This window comes from Pelmatolapia mariae, linkage group LG13, assembly GCF_036321145.2.
Source record: "Pelmatolapia mariae isolate MD_Pm_ZW linkage group LG13, Pm_UMD_F_2, whole genome shotgun sequence".
NCBI classification, from domain to species: domain Eukaryota; kingdom Metazoa; phylum Chordata; class Actinopteri; order Cichliformes; family Cichlidae; genus Pelmatolapia; species Pelmatolapia mariae.
In genome coordinates this window covers 5269786-5295560 of record NC_086238.1, presented here as the reverse complement: position 1 = coordinate 5295560, position 25775 = coordinate 5269786, and the positions used below count along the sequence as shown (strand labels likewise).

The following is a 25775-nucleotide window of genomic DNA, read 5'->3' as shown; positions in this document are numbered from 1 at the left end:
CTCAACAGTTTTAGGCAATCACTTCTCTCTTTATTGATTTAGATGCCTAAGCCTCTTGCTTTATGTCATGCCTTTGTAGATAGATCACGGTCGTCGAGAAATTATCTGCAGGTGAAAATGAAAAAAAGAATTTTACCGTCACTTTAGGCGATTAGAAAAGTGACATTTTTTTCTATTCAGCATGCTTTGTGCTAAATAAATGAAATAATTCAGTTATTTGCTATAAACGATACTGTATGAGTATGTATTCAAGTACTGCAGTATGCAGACAATTAAAAATATGAGAAACTCTTTCGAGAGGTTCATATTTTTCTTCTAGTATGTTTGACTATAATATTGATGGTTATGGGTACTTAATTCTTGTTTTGAGTGTCTCATGAATTACCCGAATGATTAAATGAACATCTTTGTATTAACAGATATGGTCAGTTATTTCCACATGCATGATTTGAAGAGAGATTTTACCAGGACAGTGCTTTTTAATCCAGAGTCAGGCTCAACTTTTCGCTGTTTTTCACTGGTTGCTTGACACGTCTCTTGAGCGAGATCCTGATTGCTTCATTTTGACAGGTGAAATTTAATCTTTGTGGTCACTAATGGTCCAGAAGGTGGTCTGGGGTGAGATGTATATTTAATTTGGAGCCTCATCCTGCCGCACTAAACAGATGTGACCTCCCTTTTCAGAATTGAAATGCAGAGATGAGAATAGTAGCCAGTTTAAGGTTGAAGTCTTAAGACAACAGAAAGCATCTCACTGTCTCCAATCTTCAAGATGACTGCTTGTATGTATGACTTTGAAATTTATCAGAGGAAACTGATTGTCAGTTCTTAACTGTAGCATGTAAAGACTTTTATATCTTCTAGTTTAAACCCAACCTCATGTTGTAAAATAGCACTGGAGGGACTCAAGTCGTGTGTCACACAGTGATTTAAATCTGTACTCCAAGAAAGAGAGAAAATTAAAAAGTATTAGGGAGTTTGGACTTTGTGAGAGATATTCAGTCATGCTTGTACTGGCATTTTTTTGCATGATAGAACAAAACAGACAAAATATTTGCATCCAGTTTAAAAACAAACAAACTAGGTTTCAAGAAAATTGCAGGGAGGAGTGTGAAAAGGAAAACGGATGATATATACTTATGTACTTTTTTTGGTGAGGTTTATTTGGGAAGATGGGAAGAAACTACAAGCCTGACCTGAGGTTATTAATGCTGCAGTCACACTAGGGAAAACGGGGTTGGAGACTGAGGCATGACCAAAATTATTGCAACCGTATGCCGTTTTGGAACCGTGTATTTATAAATTGGATGCCAATTATTTGCAAACGAGAGTGACTCTAGTCAGCCTGAGTTGACTGCTGGTATTTCTTCATTTTCAATGCCCGAGCCTCTTGCTTTATGCCATGCTTTTGCGGGTAGATCACAGTTGTTGAGCAGTTTTCTGCAGGTGAAACGGGTTGCCTGGTGGGAGAGAGGCCGCTCCCCAATAGGCAACCTGTGAAATTGCCTTATACTTGAAAGTGGGTGCTGCAACCACTTGCAATCAGTCTCCAACCAATTGCAAAATATTCAGTGTATTCACCAGGAGACCATTGGTTTATTTTTTATTTTTGCCATGTTAATTTTTCCTCTAGTGTGACTGAACCATAAGCTAGAAATAAACCTCACATAAAACCATTCTTTTCTTTTTTGTAATAGCAGCAGGCTCCAGTTTCATACTTGCAGTCCCTGTTTTACTCTCATCAAGAAAAGAAAATAAGCCTATTTGCTGAACATCACACGGTTTCTTTAAGAATAAACAGCCTAAAAAAATATAGAGCTTTGTGGAATTAAATTAAATAAATAAAAAGAGGGAAACTCGAACTGCAAATGTCCAACTAAGTACAGAATGAGTACACTGTGGTGGATGAAATGTGCCAAAATAATAATCTACCTTCCACTTCAGTGGAACGGGGTGAAAAGAATTGTTGGAATATAAAAAGATCCTGATGAAACGCATTTCATGAGCGTTCTTTTCATGTTGCTGTTGTGGGTTTATGTCACTTCTGAATCATTCACATGTAATCCAGTTACCCAACATGTAACCAACAAAACCATATTATAATGGGCACTGAACCTTTTGAGACGTGACTGATGTGGATTGCAAGCAACCAGGTCAGCTCCAAGTAAAATTGTACAACTCACTCACAAAAGAAGCTTGCTATTGTTTTTAATTTTATCTTTACTGTTGCTGTTAATTTATTCCAGTCAGAAGTTTTTCTGTCATTGTTTTTTTTTTTTTTTCTTTTTAATCTGAAAAGACACAAAAAATGTTGTTCATCAGCCTTTAACTTCGTGAGCATCATGTTTACACGGTGCTCAGTCTTGGTACACTTTGATCTACGGTTCTGTCTCTGTCTTTGTTTACACAATGACATCTTGCATTAAAAGAAAACTCCAACTTATGGTAACTGCCCTTGAATATCTGTAATTTAAATCGTGCTGCTAGAGAAAGAAATCTAAATGTAACAACTTACAATAAATACTTAATAGATTTTTGCCAAATGTGACTGTGTTTTTCTTTGAAGGTGTGCGAAATAGTGACTCTGATTTAAGGGACTCCAAACTGATTGTGTGAGAAAATCAAAGTTTTACAGACAAGGTCTGAAACAAAAGAAATATCCAGTGAGCAGCCTTTGTGTGGACCAAAAGTCCCTGATGCCAGAGGTCACGGTGATGATAGGAAGGCGGCTGTAACTCAAATAACCTCTCCTTCCAACCAAGGTATGCAGAAAAGCATCTCGTTGAACCTTCAAGCAGATGGGCTGCAGCAGAAGACCGCAGTGGGCACCACTCCTGTCAGCTATGACGAGTGATCTGAGGCTACGATTGAGTTATCAAAACTGGACAATAGAAGATTGGATAAACGTTCCCTGGTCTGTGCCTTGATTTCTGCTGTGACATTTGGATGGTAGGATCAGGGTACATGATGAAGTGAGCGGCGAGTCGATGCATTTTTATTGTAATTTCCCTTTTATTAATTATGGCAGCAGGGTGTGGTTTCCCGACTCAGATGTAGGAGGGAGAGAGGTGGGGCATTTACGGGGTGGCAAGGACTAAGTTCAGTCTCTTATTTCATCAATTTATCATTTTAACCCAGAGTTAAATATCTTAAGTAACTATCAAGCAGGTGTACAGCCAATTTTGTGTAGGGTTTCATGGATGAACTCTTTTGTAGCTTTTTAAGCCTGTTCCTTCATCTTTATACCTGAAGCTGGAAATGGGTGAAGCAGTTTGTTGAAGCATGCAACATATATGGAAATGCATGATATAAGGCAAAAACAGAGTTTGTACAATTCTAATGAGTTTGAAAGTCTATAATGGGTTTGACTACTTTTTTTGATTAACATAGCCTGAACTCTCTCAGGTCATCTGTCTTGTAATTTCTTCAAGTGGTCTTCAGGAATAGTTCTTATGGCCTCTTGAACATTCAAAGCTTTTCTTTGGATGTTGGCTACCTTTTGTTACATCCTCTGTAAAACTGATTGCAAATTGCTTCAATAATGTTAAGGTCTGGGTTCTGGGGAGGCCAATCTATGACTGATATTGTTCCACTGTGTGTTTTTTCTGTCCAGGTATGCTTTTAAGCCTTATTGTCTTGCTAAACCACTCTAGATAGTCTAACCACTGTAGGCAGTCACTGTTGCACCTCTCCTGACCTGCATGCAATTTGAACCAAAAATTCATCACTGGCTGGAGGTTTCTTCCTGTTAAAAGGGAGCTTTTCCTTCCCACTGTTGCCAAAATGCTTGCTCATAAGGGGTCATATGATTGTTGGGATTTTCTGTTTTCTTTGCATTATTGTAGGGGCTTTACCTTACCATATAAAGTACCTCTCGGCAATCTGTTGTGATTTCGTGCTATATAAATAAAACTGAATTGGATCATTCCATAAGACCTGTTGTCAGTGATATTCAATCCAGTTCTTCTACAAATTGGCATACCTTGGCCTTCTCTTCATGTTTCACTTTATTATGAAGGCTTCTTGACAGCCGCCCCTCAACTGAGATCAGGTTTCAGTGAAGAGTAGATGGATCAGCTAAAAGGCCAGATTCACCTCTCAGATCCTCTGTCAAGTCTTTGCTAGATTTCTTGTATTTTTCTTAAGGACACAACTGGTCATTTGCTTGCATTTTTTTAATTTTTTTTTAGGTCTGATACTTCTTCTTTTATCCCCCACTTGGACAGCTTCCTCAGTTTCTTTCAAGAACACACTGCACACCCTGCAGAGACTTTTCAGCCAATAGCTCTTAGTCAATCACCTTGTTGGTTCAAAAGTACCAAATTATGTCCATAAAATTGGCCATAATTTTAAAAAAAAATGTATTCAACAAAACAAATGGGAACAAATTATATGCTTTTGCAATGGTTGCTGGTAACAAAGTGGCTAAACAGAAATTAAAATTAGTTCTTTGCTAAGATGTCACTGAGTCATCTCTTGAATTAGATGACTTTTTTGTGCTTGAATGACTCATAGGTCAGTATTAAGTGGTGCAGAAAAAAAAAAACAAGATTAATCTGAAGATGATCAGGTAAAAGGACAAAACTGAAAAACAGTGAAAAAGCAGCCAATGACCAAAGAAAGACCTTCAGAAAGCCTGGAGAACCTGGTGGTCAGCACTTTTACATGGTACTGTACATTTTAAAACTTTCTTTAGAGAATAAAAATGGCCAAATAAGTCTTTTATTCAGATTTAGGGGCTGTTTAATCCTATGTTGTGTTATGTTTCTTTGCAGGCTACTCTTAACTTAAAAAACAACCATTCAGCTGAGAACTGGGAAGTCCTTTTCAGGTTACAAATCCACTGGCACGGATTAGAGTCAGTAAGATTTTGGGGGGGGGGTTAAAAAAGAAAAGACATTATAACCCGCTCAAAACGAGGCATACATTATTTTGCATCAAGTCAAATAGTGTTTAACAGAGTTTTCGGGGAGATCATCTGACTAAAGGCCAAAAGGTTAGTAATCACATGTTGGACTCAGACATAATGTAGTTGCCTTTTTGAAACAATTCATGATAATTTAAAGTAAAATGTTTAAACAACCTAATACACGGGGGAGTTTTGGCATCTCTGAGTAAGACTATATAATTAACCTGTGGCCTTTTGATAAACTATACTTCCAAAAATAAATATTTCCTTCTGACACCCAGATTTAAATGAGACCTCTTAACCACAGAAAGAGGCCACATCGTTTAAAAATGTCTTTATTTTGATCCTCTGCATCAAAGACTGTGTTTTCAGACTTTACATTCAGACAACAGGGTGAGACCACATGCTGAGGACAGAGGAGGCAGGTTTGTGTGCATGGGTGCTCTCTCATACAATCTTCTTTATTTATGTGTGTATAACTCTTCATACAGTCCTGTCTGTATGTGGGCATGAGTATGGGCACTGTCACAGATGTGTTTTCTCTCTCAGACAGTCTTTTGATCAGTTGGGTCTGGAACTGTTGAGGCAGATGCTGAATCCTCCTGGGTCTTGTCTAATCCCTGGCTGCAGCCCTGCTCGCTTAACTGTGTGTCGTCTTTCACCGTGACTGCAGCGTTGGAATTGCTCGCGTCTATACTCTCATATGGCTCTGATGTCCACTGACGAAGAAAGGAAGAGAGAGGAAGCCGCTTTCAGGCACAGGAGAGCATTCGCTGTTTGTATAAAGCAACTAGCATGTTCGAACACAACAAGAATATCAGACGGCAACTCTGATCATACCACTCAAAAGTGTCAAATGATGCATGAGAGTAAAAATCTGATTTTCACTTTGTTTTTTTCCTCTATTTTAATTCTGGACTTCACAATTTGGGCTCCAGGAGTACAAAACAACCGAAATGAGAAGAGTTCTCTTTCTATGAAGGATGAAAGTCATTATGACATATCATGAAATCTGGGAAATTGTGCTTATTAGCTTTCTGCCCAAGAGCAAGATCAAGAGACAATCGATACCACTCTCAGACCTGTTGCCTAATTATGAAACTACACTCAGTAGATGGTACATGTTTGTTTAAAGTGCATCTGTTGTGCTCATTACTAAATCAAGATTTTAACTTTTGGACTCCACTAGAATAGCTTGGAATGAGTCACAGTTTTTAAATACACGCACAAAAAAAACATCCTATTAATCGTTTTATGATGCCCCCTAGAGTCTAGGTGTCTCTGTTTTGGGTTTTTGTGCTGTGATTTGTTCTGAAGTAACTATCTGAAGGGTAACTGGCTGCACATGCAACCAAAGAGCTTCCTCCTTCCTTCAGTTATGGGCTCTGTCCTGACTCTGACACCAGCCCTGAGATGCTGACCAACTTAGCTACATCATGATTTATAGGGTGTCCTTTGCTTTGCACATACTCTGTTACTCATCTAGGCTTGTCTTACACTACTTACCTGCTGACAAACACGTCCGCTTTAGTTAATTATGTTATCTTTTTCTAAGCTGCTATCTTGTATGGGCTTCCTGTTTTGTCACAATCTAAGGGATGAGCTGTTATACATTACACCGAGTCTCACTTTTTCAGCTTTCTTCAACTTTTTTTTAAACCTTCAAACAGTAAAAATATGGGACTTTCTCCACTTAAAAAAAATCCCCACACAAACATTTTTTGCCATCCACAAATTTTGGGGTTATGTTAAAATTTAGACTTAATAACTCAAAATTTAAAATTCTTTTCTCTGAAGTTTCAGTTGGTAAGTCTAAATTTGGAGATAATAACCTGAAATGTTGACTTCTGAATCTTAAAGCAATTGTTTTTCCAGCTGCTGAAACAGGCTTCCACAGATTGATCTGTAGGTTTAGAGCAGCCTGAAGCCTGAACATTTGGCTCACAGAGACTCCTTGTAAATCCACTGACATCCTCATTTGAAACCCTGGTTATGTTTAATATGAGCATCCACCTTAATAATAGTGAATACATGGCAGAAAATAAGGAAAAGCAGAATACGGGACTGATGCATTAGTTTTGTGCATATTTTCACACTGTTGTTTCAGACCATCAAACAAATTTTACTATTAGACAAAGTCATACAAAATGCAATTTTTACATAATGATTTCATTATCAATCAACCATTTTTAAAAATTACCCCCCTGAGTGGAACCTGAGTTCCATTTCACTAGCAACACCCAGGCCTGATTACTACCAGACCTGCTGAATTTTTAACAAATCACTTAAATAGAACGTGTCTGACAAAGTGATGTAGATTAAAAAGTCTCAAAAAGTAACAAATCATGCCACGATCTAAAGAAACTCAACTATAGATGAGAAACAAAGTCATTGACATCTATCAGTCTGAAAAGCTTAGAATAGCATTTCTAAGGCTTTGGGACTTCAGCAAACCACAGTTAGAACCATTTTCCACAAATGGTGAAAACATGGAACAATGGTGAACATTCCCAGGAGTGGCTGGCCTACCATAATTATTCTATATTCTATTCTAGAAGTTCACAAAAAAACTCAGACCAACATCTAAAGAACTCCAGGCCTCACTTACTACAGTTAAGGTCAGTGTTCGTGATTCAACAAAAAAGCAAGAGACTGGCCTTGGAAAACGTCCAAGGAGAAAACCACTGCTGACCAAAAAGGCTCATCTCACATTTGCCCCAAAACATCCCTAAAAACTTTTTGGAAAATATTCTGTGGACAGACGCGACAAAAAATGTAGTTTTTTGGAAGGTCTGAGTCCCATTACGTCTGGAATAAAACTAACAACATTTTATAAAATTAACACGATACCAACAGTCAAACATGGTGGTAGTTGTGTGAGGGTATGGGGCTGCTTTGCTGCTTCAGGACTGGGACTATTTACTGTGATTGATACAACCATGAATTTTGCTCAGGTTGTCCTTGAATCTCAAACACATTTGGATTATGCAGCAGCAAGTTCACCTCTGAATGGCTCAAAAAAGCAATTACTTTTTCACACAGGGCCAGGTAGGGTTTTCTTTCCCTTTACTGTATGAAATCATCATTCAAAAACTGCATGTCGTATTTACTCTGATTTTTCTTTGTCTAATATTAAAATTGCAAATCCAATCTAATCTTCTCAAACAATAAAAATGAGCTGTGCTTTTAGACAGACACTGGATATGAGAGAAATATCAGTCTCTTATCTATTGGCAAAAACTGCAAACAAGCTTCTCAAGATGTTGAACTGTTCCCTTAGTATTTAAAACCTCTACAAAAGAACCCCAGTGGTACAGGGTGTTCAAATGTTTTGACAAGCAAGTCGAACTAGGAAAAAAATGTGCACTTGTTTTTCTGTATATGTGTACATCTAACTGCTGCCTACCTAGTCTAAGCTGTGTTGTGGAAACAGCCTTAAGTGGGTGCAAAATTCAGACAGTGCTCTTTTCCCCACCCACCTGTGTGGCTCTGCTGCTGGACCTATGTGAGGGCCCGATGGCGATGTTGACACTGGAGGATGACTGTGTATCGGTGGTGTTGCCCCCTTCAGCAGCGGACAACCCGGAGATAACCAGGCCGCTGGAGAAACTACGCTTCCCAAACAGCAAGCTGAGTGTGGATGAAGATGAGGAGACCTGGCACCACAAGGAACGGAGATATTGTAGTTCTGTTATAATGTCATACAGTAAACACTAAGGTGATTTATAGGAACATCAAGAATCTCAGTTTTCAGATCTTCCATCTGTCGGCCATGTGTTTAGGCATGCTGCATTAGGAGTGTATTAGGGATGCACCGATACCGATACTGGTATCGGGTATCGGGGCCGATACTGTAAAATGTGTGCGTACTCGTACTCGTAAAAGTTAACCGATACCATGAACCGATACTAATGTAGCCCGGATGGGAATTTGGGAGTGGATACTCATAATTCCCATGGACTTGAACGCCACGGTAACATAAGGTGTTCACGGTTATGTGATGTAACTGTACCCTGAATTTAATTTGCCCTGTAATATGTCACAAGGTAAATACAGGTAATTAGCGCAATCAAACTGTTATGTTAATCATAAAGTATTATTGTATGGTATGTAACTCTGAAGGGAGTTAAAATATTGTTCAGAGTTCTAATTTTCTGGAGGCCCGTGAAGGTAGCATAAAACGGGACCTGTGTATCTGTTGCAATGGAGGAGGAGAAGAGAACGGCATGGAGAGATGCACGAGGTTAGCTGAGCCAAAGTGAGAGACTCGGCTAGTTTTACTGAGGTTAACTAGCACAAAAGAGTGTGTGACTAGAAAGCTAACCGTGTGGGAGCTTCGCAACAGAGTGTGGGTGAAGTGACTTTTTGTTTCAACGGTCGCACCACCGTGGAAAACTGTGTTTCCAGCTACGACCGCCGAGGCTAAAGGCTAGCCCGGACTGCTTGGACGCGCCACGGAGGCAGCCGCTATGGACTGTCGGAGAGCTGGACAGTGACTGGCTAACGCGCTGCAGCAGAGACAGCATCGGGTCCGCAGGGAGTGGATTTAGTGTGGGACTGGTGAACGGCGACCTACCGAGCTACGGAACTGTAAGTCAGACTTTTGTGCTCTTACTGGGGAGAAGAGGATTTTTCTCCATCGTCCAGCGTGAGCAGCAAACAGGCCTGCAACAAGTGTGAATGTGAGTGTGTGTGGGGCCCATGTGTGAATATTGTGTGTTAATGGATTTATATAACGTGTTTTGGAGTGTATATTAGGGAGTCACTTACCAAAAGGTGATAACATAAGTTGGGTTGTTTAATATAATTTGAAAGGGAATTATTTCATTTATACAGTGTATTTCATTTGGTTAAGGAATTGGAATATCATTTGAGTTTAAAAAAGGGATGTGTTGTACAGTATTTGTCTCTGCCCTTACGTTCAGTAAACGTTTCGTTTGTGTTAAAGAGTTGTCTGGGGTCGTTTCTTTACTACTGGTTAAGTTTAACTTGTGTGTGGTAGAAGTATCGGATTTTGTACTCGGTATCGGCAAGTACTCATATCCAAGTATCGGTATCGGATCGGTTTGAAAAAATTGGTATCGTTGCATCCCTAGAGTGTATAGTTCCTACCTGACTGGAGCGCTGCTGATGCTGCGCTGCCTGAAGCTGCGCGCTGATGCCACCTGCTCCTGAGAGACGAGGGACCTGGAGACAGACAAAAATCCTCTTTACATTCTTAGTAAGGGAGCACAAAAGCAGCTGCAACTGAGAAAAGTAAGCTTTTTACAATGTGTGCGTATACCTGGGAGAATATAGAAGCTATGGAGGTGTTAAAGGACAGCTGACTGTTGGACAGACGCTGGACAATCCCGTTGTTGGAGCCCGAGTCCAGGATTGGGCCAGACTGGCTGCTGACAGGAGGGCGCTGACTCTGAGGCTGCACTGATCGACTGCGGTACTCTCTCCTGGCTGTAGAATTAAAAACGTGAACATTTGTAATGAAACGCAAGCTTTAATAACCTAATGTACAATTTAAAAGCATGTTATATTTGACTTCAGGATTTTAGTTTAGCTCTGTGGTCTCTTAAAAAATAAAAACACTGGTACATCTGTAAGTATTTGGACACCACCATCAAAAAACCAAGATGTTAAATGGAGACTTTTAATTTTTAATTCAAAGAGTTTAGCAAAAGCACTGCAGTAACTGTTTGGATTTTTATACACAGTCTTCCAAAAGTTATTGGACTAACATTTCCTTCCTAAAGTGGTGATCAAAATTGTTATAATATTAACATAAGTAAACTAGGTAAATAACTTTCAGAGTTGAACTAAAACCATCTAAAACTATAGCCAGTGAAAATTTCAACTCAAACACATGTTTTGGGTTGTTGGAAGACAAAGCGACGACACAGAGTAGTTTTGCTGCTCACTGGTTGAGATTTTGTCCCCCAAAAATTATTATTTTTTCATGATTCCTTCCAGGTTGATGAGAGTCCCAGCTCCAGATGCACTGAAGCATCTCTATAGCATAATACTCCCACCATGTTTCACTGTGGGGATGTTATTTGTTGGGTTGTACGCCTCTTCCTTCCAAACATGTTTTCCAAACATGAGCAGCATCTCTGTGGCCAAAGACCTCTAGTTTTGTCTCATCTGACCAAAGGGCGCACTTCCAAAATGCATGATCTTTGTCCAGGTTGTTCTTAGTGTACTTCAGTATGACTTGAAGGCATCTCTTCTGAAGAAACCAAGATTTTCTTGCACCGAGTACACACCTGTGCAGGTCTCCTTCGAGACTACAATTCCCAACCGGTCTAAGTCATTTACTAATGTCTTGGCAGTTGTTCTGGCGTCTTTACACACATCTCTCAGTAGTTTTATTTCCAGAGTATTTAAAATCTTTTGCCTCCTATCTCTGCCAGGCTTGTTCTGTACTGTGTGGCTCTCTTTGTATTTCTTGATGATACTTTTCAATCCTCTTCTTTACACTTGGAAAAAAGTGACAACTTTGTATATCCATCTCCTGCTTTGTGAGTATCAAAAATTATTTTTCTCAAGTTGAAACTGATTTCCTTTGTTTATGGCATGACACTTTCTCAAGTGACAGCTCAAACCCTTACTGAAGTTTTTTTTTTATACTGTGTGTAAATTGCAAGATCCATCAGTTTTAACTTGATTTAACAAGTTTTGAACATTACACAGTTGCTCAGCAGTGGTTTGTACTATGGCTCAGTGGGAGGTTAATAATTTTGGCCCTTGTATTTTTTGTGTTTTCTGAAATAATCCTGTTATTGTTTGCAAATTTTTTTAAAAAAATAGTATGTTTAGAAATGCTATGGTGAAAATCTGTAGCTTTATAAAGACAATTTCATAGGGGGACTAATTATTTTGTCCTCATATGTAAATATTAATATCACAGCATAGTGTCTATAGAATAATGGAACAAACTGTGTTTGCGATGGTTACGCCTTGTATTAATCATAAAGTGATACAATTTATACCAATGGGTATGAAGTATCCTGCGAAAATGAAGGCTTGAATGTGCATTCCGAACAGGAAGAGGATAACGCCTTTGTTATATCTGGAAGTTACTGCTAACTTTCCTTGGGTAGTTGTGGAAAAAAGACCTGCTGTCAAAGGAGGAATAGTAACAGGAATCTGAAGTGCTTTAGAGTTCAAAAGCTGACCTTATTTTTACCTCATAAGTAAGCAGCCTAGTCATTAGTTACATGCGAAAAACTGAGTTAATCCCATGCTTGTAGAAACACCTTCTGCAGCACGAGTGACTTTATCGGTTTCTCACATAATTGTGGAAGAATTTTGTCCCACTCTTCTTTACAACATTGCCGCAGGTTATTGAGGTTTCCAGAGATTCATTTTTGTCCCACCACAGCATTTCAGTTGGGTTGTAGTCTGGACTTAGTCCCATTTCCCTTAATTCTTTTCTTTTTGGGGCATTCTGTTGGAGTTTTGCTGCTGTGCTTAGGATCATTGTTTTGTGGAAAAACCTAATTTCTTTCAAGTCATAGCTATTGGACAATAAGCCTCATATTTGAATCCAGAGTACTTTGACACACAAAAGAATTCATAATGGACTCAAAAACCGCAAGGTTCCCAGATGCTGTGGCTACAAAACACACCCAAATCATTACATCTTCACCACCGTGGTTAACAGTTGTTATGAGGTGTACGTTCTAATATGCTGTGTTTAGTTTTTGCAAAACATGGTGGTTTTGATTATGACCAAACATCTCCACTTTGTCCTTGTCTCTCTACAGGACATTGTTCTGGAAGTCTTGTGGTTTGTTCAGATGCAACTTTGCAAACTTAAGCTGTGCTGCCAGTCTTTTTCTAATCATACTGTCATTAACCTTAACCTTTAACATGGTAACTGGGGCCTGTAGAGTCTGAGATGTTCACACGTCATTCACTCCTCGAAGATCGTGGCGTTGTGTTAACACACACCTGAAGGCTCCAGACCATCAAACTGCCAAAACATCTGCTTTCATAGAGGTAGCCACACTTGTTGATGATCAATTAATCAAATGCATTTGATTAACAGCACCTGGATGCTACTCAGTACGACCTTAATGCTACTGGAAGCAGTGCAGGTGTACTTAGTTTTTCATATGATTGCACAGAGTAGTCTTTCCTGCAGTGGGAAAACCTCTCCCAGTGAAAAATTAGTCTGATTGTATAGAACTATAGGAAAATGACCCTATTGCTTAATTCATCTTTGACGCTAGTAAACACTTTTCTGATAGGTTTATATTCCCTTTGCTTGTTTCAAATATAATATAAAACTACATATTATTTTATAAAGCAGGGTCAGAGGCTAGGCAATGTAACAGACTATAATTTAGGGTGGGGCTTAGGTTTGAAAAGTTACATAGCTTGACTTTGGTTCATGTGATTAAAAACAAACAAAACCCAAACATTATTAGGTTTAGACTGAGACTGTAGTAGAAGAATTTGTACCAGCATTGCGGTGTCTGTGGCTGTGTGCCGTCCTGGCTCTGTGCTGGCTCAGGCTGTTGGATGTGACAGAGGATGGGCGGTTGTGGCTCAACGATGACGACCCACCAGCACCGCAGTCCACATCCTCCATATTCATGCCGCTGTTACAGCTGGTCAGGTTGTCCTTACGCACCCTGCAGAACACAAGCACACAGCTCTGATTTATTTATTCATGTCCACATCAGTGCAAGGGATGCGCACAGGCAAGGGGACGTTCAAAAATTTAGCGAGCCTTAACTATCAGCACTGCTTAAACCACACACACACACACACACACTCAGAGATGTTACGTAACTGTGCTAACATATGTGGTGGTGGTGGTGTTCCTCTTAAATTAGTTAAATGTGTTCTGGCTGGGGAGGCTTGATCCATCTCCTTATCTCCTTTTCTACTTAGTCGAATTAAGACAACACCTTTCAGTCAAGGCGGATGAAACAGGCTTAACAATCTAATCTAATCTGAAAGGAAAACTCTGCCCCAAGAAGCTTAAGGGCGAACTGCGCAGTTACAAAGACACACACCATTAGCTGACCTGCAGAGGTTAATGCAGCGCCTGTACGATAAGCTCTACCGAAGGTATTGTGTAAATGATGGAGAGAGAAACAAAAGGCAGGATGAAACTGGGGCTGAAGGAAGAGAGAGCCAAGGAAGGAGGTTTCTGCATAGCAAAGCAGAGAGTTAAAGCTTTCAGCTTCCCTCTTACTCTGTAATCCAGCTGTCTATTTCTCTCAAACATGCACTTGCACTGTCCCTGTACATGTATTTAAAACTACATCAAGTTGGCAGAGAAGCCTCTTCGCAGCACTGACTACCACCAAGTCAATATCTGTAAATCCACAGAGCAGGCAAGGCTCCCACTAAGCAGGCAACCAGAGCATTACACTGCAGTTTGCATCTTATCCAGAGTGATTTATACTAAATGCAACCAGCTGAATAAGAGCATTAGGAAGCTGGCATAAACTGCTTTATCCCAACTTTTTCCCCTTTTGTCCCGGAGACATAAGGCCTTCTGTAACAGCTCAGAAATATGTATGTATATATATATATATATATATATATATATATATATATATATATATATATATATATATATATATATATATATATATATATATATATATATATATATATATATATATATATATATATATATATATATATCAGATTTAGTCTTTGTGACTTACAGAATGCTATTAAGTAGATGATGCATTTTAGAAATCGCCTGGAGAAAAACAGAGAATATATACTTATGTGGTGTAACCACAGTACTTTTGTACTCATCTCTGTTCTTATTCACCTCTTTGAAATGAGCAGGCAGCTTCTGTGGCAAACTAAAGGGTTATCAAGGCAAATAAAAATACAATCTTTGAAAACACAGAATAAGGAGACGATTTCAAACAATGAGTAAGTAAACAGTGCCATCAAAACAATGGTCAAACTAAAGCAAAAGACAAAACGATGGTAAAAAGAGCTGCTGACACTTGTCAGGCATTTGTCAGTGAATTTCAATGCATAACATATCGAGAGGAAAATCCATAACATCTGCAACTGATGCACATGAAGCAATTGCACCGTCACAAACTGCAACTGTCCACTGGGCATGTGATGGGCCACACTGAACATGCACCGTGTGCCGGAAAACTACTACAACTTACTTTCTGCAGTCTTTGCAGCAGATAATTAGCTAGTCCAGAGATTCAAATCTTCTCTCCTGAAATGATTTTGTCCCAGTTTCAGAGATTAAATCAACTAGATGATTAGACGAAATATGAAAGTTTTTGCTGTATGCGTGCCCTCTAAATATTCCAAATAAAGAGTGTGTTATTCAAGGCTCCTCAGAGGCTCATGGTTCAACCAGACTGAACCCATGACCTTCAAGTTACAGCATCATCTTCTTACCCATCAGAGAGAACTAAATAAAGTCTGTTTTCTGTTTATCTTTAGCATGTGAAAAAAAAAAACTAATTTTGAAGCACAGTCACAGGAAGAGATTTGGAAAAGGCTGAGCCTGGAAGGCAAGGATGAAAAAAGAATAACAAACTGCACTTTCTACTTAAGTGGGACAAAATGTACTGACCGCAGCCATTTAGAGCAGAGCCAGGAACGAATGGCATCCAGGCTTAAAGCCCCTCCTCCAATGCCACGTAGCGTACCGTGTGTTCCTGCGTATGAAGTTGTCAGAGGTGACACATACCTAAAAAACACAAAAAGAAAGAAAGGGAAACAGAGAAAACGTCTATGTGAGTGGGCTAAATACTTCTATTGAAGCAAATTAAGATTTATCTGTGTAATAATTTGGCACGTACATGGGGTAGCCGAGTGGCTGGTCACAAGAAGAGTTGACCATGTTCCTCAGTGCTTGCTTTGAGTTTTGGATGCTGCCTCGCTCCGGGTTTCGGTTCCTTAAAAATATCAACTCCTGCTGCTGTCCTGCCCAGAGGCCTCGCACACACTCCTTATTGATCTGAAGAGGTACGGAAAAAATAGAAACAATCATACAGGAGTATAAAGTCCAAACACGAGAGAAGATCCAGAGAACATCTTGTTTGTTTTATACAAAAAGCAATGTGTGAATATGACAATTCTGTGGCCTTATAATTAGCATGTTTTAAGGTGCTTGTGTGAGGATTTTGTAACATTTGGGCAGCCTTAGGCCTTAGGGTCATGGGAATGAGCTGTTCCTTTGTAATCATCACCTAATTTTAAGTGGTGTAAACTTTAAAATTGACCTATTATACTGATTTCTAACTCCATATCAACCAGGTGCTTTTGGCAGACACCAATAAGCCTCTGGAATAATTCTGGCTGGATATGTGACCACTCTTCTTGGCAGAATTTGTAGACTTCATTTACATTGGTTGGTTTCTTGGCACAGGACCTTCTTTGAAGTGTAGTCCACAGATTTTTAATACGGTTGAGGGCAGGGCTGTGGGAAGGCCATTCCAGAAGATTAATGTTAGCCTGTTTTATCAGTTCCAAGATGAGTTTTGATTTGCATTTGGGATATTTGTCCTGTTGGGACACCAAATTGTGTCAAAGTTTCAGTCATCCAGCTGTTGACATGAGATGATATAAAATTGCAACAAAACAGCCCTAGACCGTGATGCTACCACCACCATGCTTGACAGTTGGTACAGTGTTCTTGGGTTTGAAAGCTTCCCCTTTACTCCTCCAAACGTATCACTTGTCGTTGTGGCCAAATAGCAGAATTTCTCTCTAACCATAAAACATTTTGTCAGAACATATTTGGCTTTTCCATGTGGACAGCTGTAAATTTCAGTTAATCATGAAGATGCTGATTGGAGCAGGAGTTGGTTGGTGCCCTCAATTTAGTGACAAGTTTGAGCCTCAGTGGTTCTTAGGATTTGCCTGAACATCCAGTTTTCTCTCATCTGAGGGTGACAGATAGGGTCTTCTTCAAGACCTTGGCAAAATAGTAATACCTGTACTTGTACAGTCTTGGAATCTGGAGACCTTCCCAACTTGTGTAAATCTACAATTCTCCTTCTTCACTGAGTTCCTTGGACTTCCCATTTTTTCTGAGTATTGGTCAATCCAATGAGTGTTGTTGAACAAATCCTTTTTATGCTGGCAAAGAGAAACTAAGATATGTAGTCAACCATGATCACCAACATGAAGTTAATAGGCTTTGGCCTTGTCGAGTTAAACGACACTGAAGAACTTTTAACGCCACTGATTAAAAATTTAACTGAGTGTTTGCATATATTTGAGCCTTTATATATACTTTTGACCCTGTGTGGATTAGAGAAAATCCAAAATAAATTCATACTTCCAAATCTTGTTTTTTGAAGTCATTAAAGAAGTATGCTGTACAATCATTCCACCCTGGAAAAAAAAACAGCTCAAAGAAATCATTAAAAGCCCAGAAATACCACCAGATGATGAGTGTATGTTATCCAGATGTGCGCATTTTCAAAAGTCCGTTTTACATCCTGAAGGGAAAGCAGCAACTCCCGAATCAAAAGTAGTTTGAACAGAAGAAATTCAAATTTGCGTGATTTATTTACACTAAAATTAAAAAGCAAAAAAAGGCCACGATTATGTTCTATCATACAGATGGAAAAGTGATAGTGTTGGTTTGTTTATTGCCAAACCTTTGAGACCAACCTTCTCCTCATAGGTAGGCAGGAGGCTGTCACACTGTGCACACAGCATTTAGCTGTTTAGCCATTCAGCCAGAAAATTAAACTTATTTTACCTTGATGACCTTGAAGCTGAGGTGGCGTTTGTACAGCATGATGATCTTGTACTCGTCCGTGCCATCATCAATCATGTGTCTCAGAGTGAGCAGCGTGTCACGGCTTGACAGCACAGCCTTACGCCAAGCGGGATCGCTCTCGTGGCAGATTACGAGGTTGCTGCGGTAGTTTGTGATGGCTTCGTACAGGATAGATGCCTCCTCGGTCTCTTCCAGACAGGTAAAGTGATCCTGCAAAAGCAGGAAAGTCATCATGAAGTGTTGAAGGAAATGTTTTCTCTATAATGTGTATTTCCAGTACAGTTCGAGACTGAAGGTTGAAAAGCTACATGCTCTCGCTTTACCTGATGCAATTTGAGGCTCATTCTGACTGCAGGAGCCACCACCTTCTGGAGGAGGTCCAGATCAGTGAAAACCCACTCATCCTTAGTGGCGATGCGGAAGTCGCCTTTAAACAGGGTGTTGAAACCGTAGAGAAATGATTCAAGACTTTAAAGAGGAAGGGAGGGATTTGAGGGGGAAAATAAAGGAAAAACAAAGATAGAGAAATAAAGGATGGATTATAATAACATATTTTAGATTAGATTACAAGACATAATAACACTGCAGAGTCAGAGGTATGTTTAAATGACGGGGATGTTTAAAGATTTATCCACTGGCTCCCCCTTCTGGTGTTTCTGTTTAGCACCGGGTAATATGTACAACATGAGACAGACGTTCCAATAATTTGTGCATGTAATCTCAAATGCAACAGAAACATTTTTACTGTGTTTTAAGATCAATTTAGCGTAAGCATTTAATTGCATTGGTTTCCATTCATTTTATTTTAATGGAATAAGTTTATCTACTGCCAAAGTGCACAAAGGAGAGGAAGCAGACTGAAGAGGTCGACACTCTAACAGCACATAGGGTTTTAAAATTAGATTCAGATTCAGATAACATCAGTCCCAAAAGGGCAACTTGTTTGCAACTTACCCACAAAACCTACATATATGGTCAAACACACAATCTATAGTATATACACATTGTCAGGGTAGAGATCAGCAAAGAATGAGGTCAAAGCAAAACAGATTCTTAGCCTCCTAAGACCTGAACTCTTCCACGGCATGCATTTTTAATTTCTCTTTGATATTTGGTCACACTGGGGCCCGATGAATGTAAAACCAAACAATTACCAGATTTTTTTTTACCTTATTTTTGTTTTTAGGAAAAATAAGAGCCACATATGAGGATATTCGTTTAAAATTTTGATAGGACAGTAAATGGTAAATGGCCTGTATTTGTATAGCGCTTTACTAGTCCCTAAGGACCCCAAAGCGCTTTACACAACCTGTCATCCACCCATTCATACACACATTCACACACTGGTGATGGCAAGCTACATTGTAGCCACAGCCACCCTGGGGCGCACTGACAGTAGCAGTATAATGTCCTCGTAAGTGGATATCAGGCCCTTGTAGAGCAAAATTGAGTATTTTGGTCTAAATAACCCAAAATGTGATGTCCACATATGTGGACGCCAGGTCCTGGGAGGTTAAAGAATAAATAAATGTATCAAAAATAAATAAATAGAAAAACAAGGACAAATGTCTAAAAATGAACAATCATGGAAAAAATCATCTAAATGATCCCTGTAAGTAATCTAATAGCTGAGGGAGTGAATGATTTAAAGTATTTGTAAACAATTACCACAACATCACTGTTGACTGCGCTTTTCCTGCGTCCTAAAACACTTTTCAGCTCAAGAAATGACACATACTAGCAAATAAACCAACTAAAAATTCACAATATTCCCATAGAAAAGTCACACCTGAATAGATTTTAAACACAGTCAAACATTTCTACATGTTTAAAACTGAAGCACATTAAGCAGCTGTAACCGTCTTACTGTTTGTTATATGACGGCACCTCTGCCTTTCTTGTGTAACTTCAGCTAATGGAGGCACAAATAAATAATTTGCTCAAACCGAGTTCTATGAAAGACTAATGGGCTACCAAATATTTGCTCAAAGTGATGAGCATAAGGCTATGCTGTATAAAGACCTTAATAATATTTCCACACAGCTCACTTCACAGAGGGATTGCAGGCCAGCCAAAACCAGTCACGCACTCTAATATTTCACTGGACTGCCTTCAGCTTTGATAGCCTTTAACTGTCACAGCATTTATTTCTGACCACAGTTGGATTTATTTATTTATTTAGTCAAATTCTTTCATTGATGATGGGAGAGTCAGACTGCTGCATGAAGTCTTCTCTGCCAGCTGAAACATATTGATTAATGCAGTAATTATGCAACAGAGGGCTTTTATGTATTCGCTTTGTTAAATCCAGGTGGTGACCATTTTTGTGGCCTGGCAGTGTATGTGTGCTGTTTTTGAGTCAGACAGGCTTACCTGTTGGACATGTTGTGTGACGCAGTGCCAAGGGATCTCCTCCCCAGGACGGAGAGAGCATAAGACAGAGTGACCAGAGGAGAGTCTTCATCGCTGTCCACAGGCTGGATATAAGCACAAACACACGGATGAAGGCAATGGCATATGGGCCAGAGATAAAAGTAAGTACAGATTCAAACATTATGAGTGCTGTATGACAATTTGCAGCAGTTTATTTTCACTTTGCAACTCTTGCTTTCTTGATTACTCATGTCAGATTTCTAAACAAGTAAAAGCAGAATGACAATAAACAAAATTCCTTAAAGGAGACGTAAAACATTACTGTTTCCAGCTTCTCAAATCTGAAATATATTCTAGTTTTTCTTCTTGTTTCAGCATTTTAAGCTTTTGGGCTCATGACTATAACCACATTAAGTTGCAGCAGACTGTAAACTGAAACTCACAAGACGATGTTTAATAGGACAGTCTTAAAGGGACGTACCGTCTCCATTTTCCCAGCACAGTGCTGGATCCACTCCAGGTAAACGTTGCAGAAGCTGGCGCGCGTCACCCCCTGCAGGCAATGCACATAGTCCTCATCGATCTTCACGCTAAAGACCTGAGGGTCGCGCTCAATGTGGTGCCACTTGGTGTAGAACTGCAACGCCTCCTGAATGGTGGCATCCTTGAGCCATGTAGACAGTTTGGGAGAGTGGACCAAGTAGTAGATGATACTCTGAAAAGGAGATTGAGAAAGAACGGGTCAGTAAGTAAAAACATAATACTCACTCAAAAGGAAGACGTGCTCTTGTACGTACTGCACTGCTCACGATATCTAGAGTCCCTTATTGCCATGCTGCTATTTGTAATGGTGATTAATGCATAAGATGCTAATTAATTTGTCATTTAAACTGCTTAACCTTTGTGCAGGCAACTCTTTAAGAGCCTTTTGAGACGAGCTGAATGTTCAATTTTCAGCCTGCCTCTGAAGTGAGGCTGAGTGAATGCATCAGGGGTGAATGCATTATTAAACCGTGCAGGGTTCCCTTTAATAGCAGAGATTCATTTGAATTTATTTGACATGACAAAATATGATCTTAAGTGGAAAGCAAATTCCCATGTAAGAACAGTGACTGCAGGTTTCTCTGGAGCCAGTCATCGCTTTCTGTTGTCTTACATGAAAACATGTTGCTGTCAGCGAGCCGAGCCTTTTTGTCCATCATCAGTGTCTAACCTCACAAATATGCTTCTGGAAGAATGTTCAAAAATTTCCATAAACACACACTAAATCTTGTGGAAAGCCTTCCCAGAAGAGTTGAAGCTGTTTCAGCTGCAAAGAGCGGGCCAACACCATATTAAACCCTTTGGATTAAGAACAGGATGTCATTCAAGTTCGTGTGCGTGTGAACGCAGGCGAGCAAACACTTTTTTAGCAATATAGTTTGAAATGTTTTGATGCCCTGTAAACGCACATACTCTATGAATCTGGCAGCTTCAGGTTGGAGTGTAAATGTACCTTCAGGTAGTAGGTGATGAGCAGCTTTCGAAGATCGTACACTTGCAGCATGGTGGCAGCATTGTTCTCACTGATGCTGTAACCCTCCAGCAGGTACTTGGTGGCCATCACTTCCCAAGCCAGCCAGCGCAGGTTGAAAGCAGCGTTGCATGACAGCATGTGAGGCAAGTGGCCCGGCTCACAGCAGCAGCATGCGTCATCTTCCTCCACGCCCTCTGTGATGGCCTCCACCTCGCGCTGCTGACAGTACGTTCCTGGGATAGAGACATGGAGTCATAAGTAAAGCAACAAGATACCTTTGCCAGGGAAGCGATGTGATGGCTGTACTTTACCTCTGAACTCTAAACCCCTCAGCTGGAAGGTGACCAAACCATTGCCAATCTCTATGAGGTGGACCAGGGCGTTGAGGTAGTCAGAAGCCAGGATGAAACAGTCCCCAGCGCTATAGTTGCCCCATCGGCCCAGCATGAGGTCACCACAAAGCGAATGCTGCAGTGACCGAGTCAGGTACTCATAAAAGATGGAGTTTAGGTTGTTATCGTCGCAACCTGCAAAAGAAGAGCCAGAAAAACAGATAAAATGTGCTTGCTGCCTTATCTGGTACTAAAAGACAAGATGTTCTTTGTGTTGGGGGAATGAAATAAATTAAACTAATTTGATAGTCCAGTTAAAGCTCACCTGTCTCCTTGTCCACCTGGGACACCAGCCTGCTGTTGGAGTTATCAATACGTTTTGTGCTGCAAGGAACACACAAAGAAGCATATCTGTGCAATATTGACCAAATGTTTTTCCTGTATGTGCTTATACATCAGGTTAAAAGCTGATAAAATATATCATGCAATCCCGTATGAAGTGTCTCACTATAAAACTACTGTATGCTTTTTTGTTCACTTTATTCCAGGACCAAGCTGCTCTGCTGTGACTGTTCTGCTATACTTTCTGTGTCATGTTGCATTGCTGCTCATCTGAGCTTCACAGTGACAACTTGAGCAAACACTTCCTATTTCAACTGACTCCAGCTGAGGTGATGCTGTCAGTGATTTCAAGGTTTCAGGTCTAACACTGACAGTGTCACCTAAATATAGTCGTGGGGTAAGCTTGCACATGAAAGCTGTGGGAGTATTTCTGGCGTGCTCTCAGGGTGCTGAATGCGTGCAGTCTCTCACATCAATAAGTAAGAGGGAACAAAGACACTTTATTGTGTAAGCAGCTAAGTGTGAGACAGAAGGGGAGCTCAGTTCAAAAGACAAAGATTGATTGCTTCTTCAGTAAATAAAAAAACAGATGTGCAAATTACAAACTGGAGAAGGAAGTCACGACTCAGTATTTATCCTGTCACGTAATCAAAGACAACTTCTACAAAATGAGCTATAGGGCCTGGACACCTTGTAGTCATTGAGTTGATCATGTGCTCCTCTATATATCAAAGTATTGTGGAGTCAAATGTGAGGCCATGTGCTGTAGCGTTCCAAAGTGAAATGCTGTGGGGGCACTTTAACAGAGTGGGCCAAAATTCCTCCACAGCAATGTGAAAGACTGACAAAGTCATACAGAATATACTTCAAGTTATTGCTACTAAAGGTGGTACTATAAGCTATTGAAGCCTGAGGTACAATAAGCTTTTCAAAAAATCGCATAGACATGTGAAAAATTGTTTTTTCACAACTGCAAATCATTTTTTAACACAGCTGGGTATTGTAGTTTTTAATTAAAATTACTCTAACTAATAAGGACTATTTTTAGCCACATTTGCAGCTGGACTGTGCAATTCAAACTTGTAAAAAAGGACCATGCAACAGAATAAAAGTCTACCTCATTAGTTTGTTTTAATTAGAAACGACAGCTCTGCAGCACAGAGGAAAAAAAGGCTATTTTAGTAAAAGCTAAAAACATTTATTTTCATGAGCTTTACTGACAATGACCTGTTCTTTAATTTTCAAGAATTCCTTAATCTGGACCATTTGAGAGACTGACGGCACATTCACTTAATTTCCTCATCAGGCCCTTACTTGTAGTTTCTCTCCCAGAACTTAATGGGCCTCGGATAAGAGGAAATGAAGATGGCACTGCCCAGGAAGGGGGCGAGTGGAGTGTAGAAAACTGTGGTGAGCAGAGTCTGGAGCAGCAGCATGGCTGAGTCTAGACGCACACACACGTCAGTCAAGGAAAGAAAAAACAGGCACTGATACACTTTCACACACATGCAGGTCTTAGAGAAAGGATACGAGGCACAGCAAACGGCTGAGCAAAGGCATGAAAAGCGCTGCCCCAGGCGATCTGCCAGGGAGCGATGTAAACCAGGATGAAATGGAGTTTCAGCAGCAGCTCACGCATCTGGACAGAAAGGGAAGCACACAGTCAATCCTCTGAGAGCCGCACAGCAGCGACAGCCTTATTTAACTGCCTAGCTTCATATACGCTCTAATTATTCTGCAAGGTTCACGACAGGCACATATTAACAGAACACAAAAGGGAAGTCTGTTGATGGTTTCATATTTCAGTCACACTTTCTTTGGTTTCTGTCAACGGCTGCACATAAAACACACAAAAACACACCTTTCAATCGCAAATGAAAACATGTTTTTGTTGCTCTCAATCAGCTTGAAGTTAGTATTTTTACTATATTTTTAAGAATCACTTTCAAAAGGTTTGTCAGCAGATTTAATTTTGATTATTGTATTTTCTCAGACTTTATCAGAGCATGACTAGCACCCTCTGTGATGAGTAACTACCCTTTGCGAACTTGATGAGTAAATTAGCAGTTACCATTCAAGTCTCAGCTGTTGTGTATAAAACTTTCTTTGTGACCTTGTTTCTGCTTATCACAAATATCTGCTTATTTCTATACCCACTAAGTATTCTATACGTGTAAGATAACTGTGTTTCAACCGCCTGCATTCTCTCATGTGGTCCTCCAGAAATCATCAGTGGCTCTTTTACCTTGTGGAACACAATGGACATGATGAAGAAGTCCAGCAGGAAGCTCTCAGAGGCACGTGGACAGTCGAAGTGAAAGAAAATGAGTGTAAAGAGCAGAGTGAGGAACTGGAAGCTGGGGTTGCAGAAGGATGAGCGCAGGAGTTTCAGTCCAGCGACTGTCGTCAGGAGAACATCACAGCTGAAGGAGGCACAAACAAGGGCACAAAAAAACGATTAAATCCCCCTCCTTAATGGGCTCTGTACTATCTTTTCATTATCTAAGTGGATAAGCAGTCGCACCAAGCTGATTGCAAATTTTACCAGTTAACCCAGGACGTCACATAAAAGGATTGATGTTGGCAGAATCTGATCAATCAAAGATCTACTGTATAAATAAAGTAAATGCTGAACCTTGGCAATGTTTGCTCCAAGGATAGGTTTAACCCTTTGTATATTCCTTCATCAAGTGTCAAGATACAAGTGCATCTTCTTAAAAATGTTTGCTTTTATCTTCAGTGAGATATTGTGTGGCAATGGCTATCGTTTACGAACACTATTTAAGGCTGTGATGAATTGTGAAGAAAAATAACTTCTGTAGGTCTCATAGTGGACATCATGTTCAAAGAGTGCCGTGGTCCTTAGTACCTCTTAAAACCACAGAAAGCAGAAGCTCCATCATCAGTGCTGTAGTCAGGGACTGGGTGGTGTTGGTGTGATGCTGCTGTTCCATGATGAGTGTGTCTCAGAAAAATGTGATGCTTGAAAACAGAATGAGGGAAACCTGATCAATGCATTTCAGCCTGTTGACCCGGATGAAGGGCACAGGCCAAAATGCATTGGTCAAGTAATAAAGCTGTTCTTTATACAAGTGACGCTGGAGACGTGACTTCTTTAGGCATTTGTTTTTCTCTATGCACCTTGGAATTAGGTGAAGTTAAGCTAGAAGCCTCCATTCTGTTCACAAGCCAAAATGGTGAATGTGTAAGTTAACAGAGTTTTCACTGTTACAGCTACATCATTAAGATGTTGTTTTGACCTTGTCCTTTTAATTTGGACTGTAAATTAATTCTCATACAGCAATAAAATTCCTATAAAACTGTTTGCAGCCAACAGGGGAAAAAAAAAAAATCAAGTTCCATCTAAGAATCTAGATTTATAATTGCTGCTCATCACGGAAACATAAAGGCATCAGACACTAAAACTTTAGACCCGCCTACTATCCACACACAGAGCTCTGTGGGGTCTTCCACGAAAGGTGATGTGATTTTTCAGAGAATTAATTGGTCAGTAGGTGGTGATTTCATACCTGTAGATCTCTCATCATGAAATTAACCTTCTCC

The 25775-nt window shown here is 39.9% G+C and overlaps 1 protein-coding gene across 1 annotated transcript in view; it reads right to left on the bottom strand.

Moving 5' to 3' along the window:
- Positions 1-5228: 5228 nt before the first annotated feature.
- pcnx2 (pecanex 2) overlaps positions 5229-25775 on the bottom strand; it is a 39538-nt gene continuing 18991 nt past the window's right edge. The window contains exons 24-40 of the mRNA XM_063491999.1: positions 24457-24634; positions 23742-23850; positions 23526-23655; positions 22195-22253; positions 21849-22064; positions 21517-21770; positions 20503-20736; positions 20022-20125; positions 17972-18116; positions 17628-17858; positions 15715-15872; positions 15486-15602; positions 13370-13542; positions 10194-10360; positions 10022-10096; positions 8389-8565; positions 5229-5628 (exon numbers count right to left, since the gene is read on the bottom strand). Of these exons, the coding sequence (XP_063348069.1) occupies positions 5455-5628; positions 8389-8565; positions 10022-10096; positions 10194-10360; positions 13370-13542; positions 15486-15602; positions 15715-15872; positions 17628-17858; positions 17972-18116; positions 20022-20125; positions 20503-20736; positions 21517-21770; positions 21849-22064; positions 22195-22253; positions 23526-23655; positions 23742-23850; positions 24457-24634 (2701 nt within the window). The 3' untranslated portion in view covers positions 5229-5454. The remainder of the gene's footprint in view (positions 5629-8388; positions 8566-10021; positions 10097-10193; positions 10361-13369; positions 13543-15485; positions 15603-15714; positions 15873-17627; positions 17859-17971; positions 18117-20021; positions 20126-20502; positions 20737-21516; positions 21771-21848; positions 22065-22194; positions 22254-23525; positions 23656-23741; positions 23851-24456; positions 24635-25775) is intronic.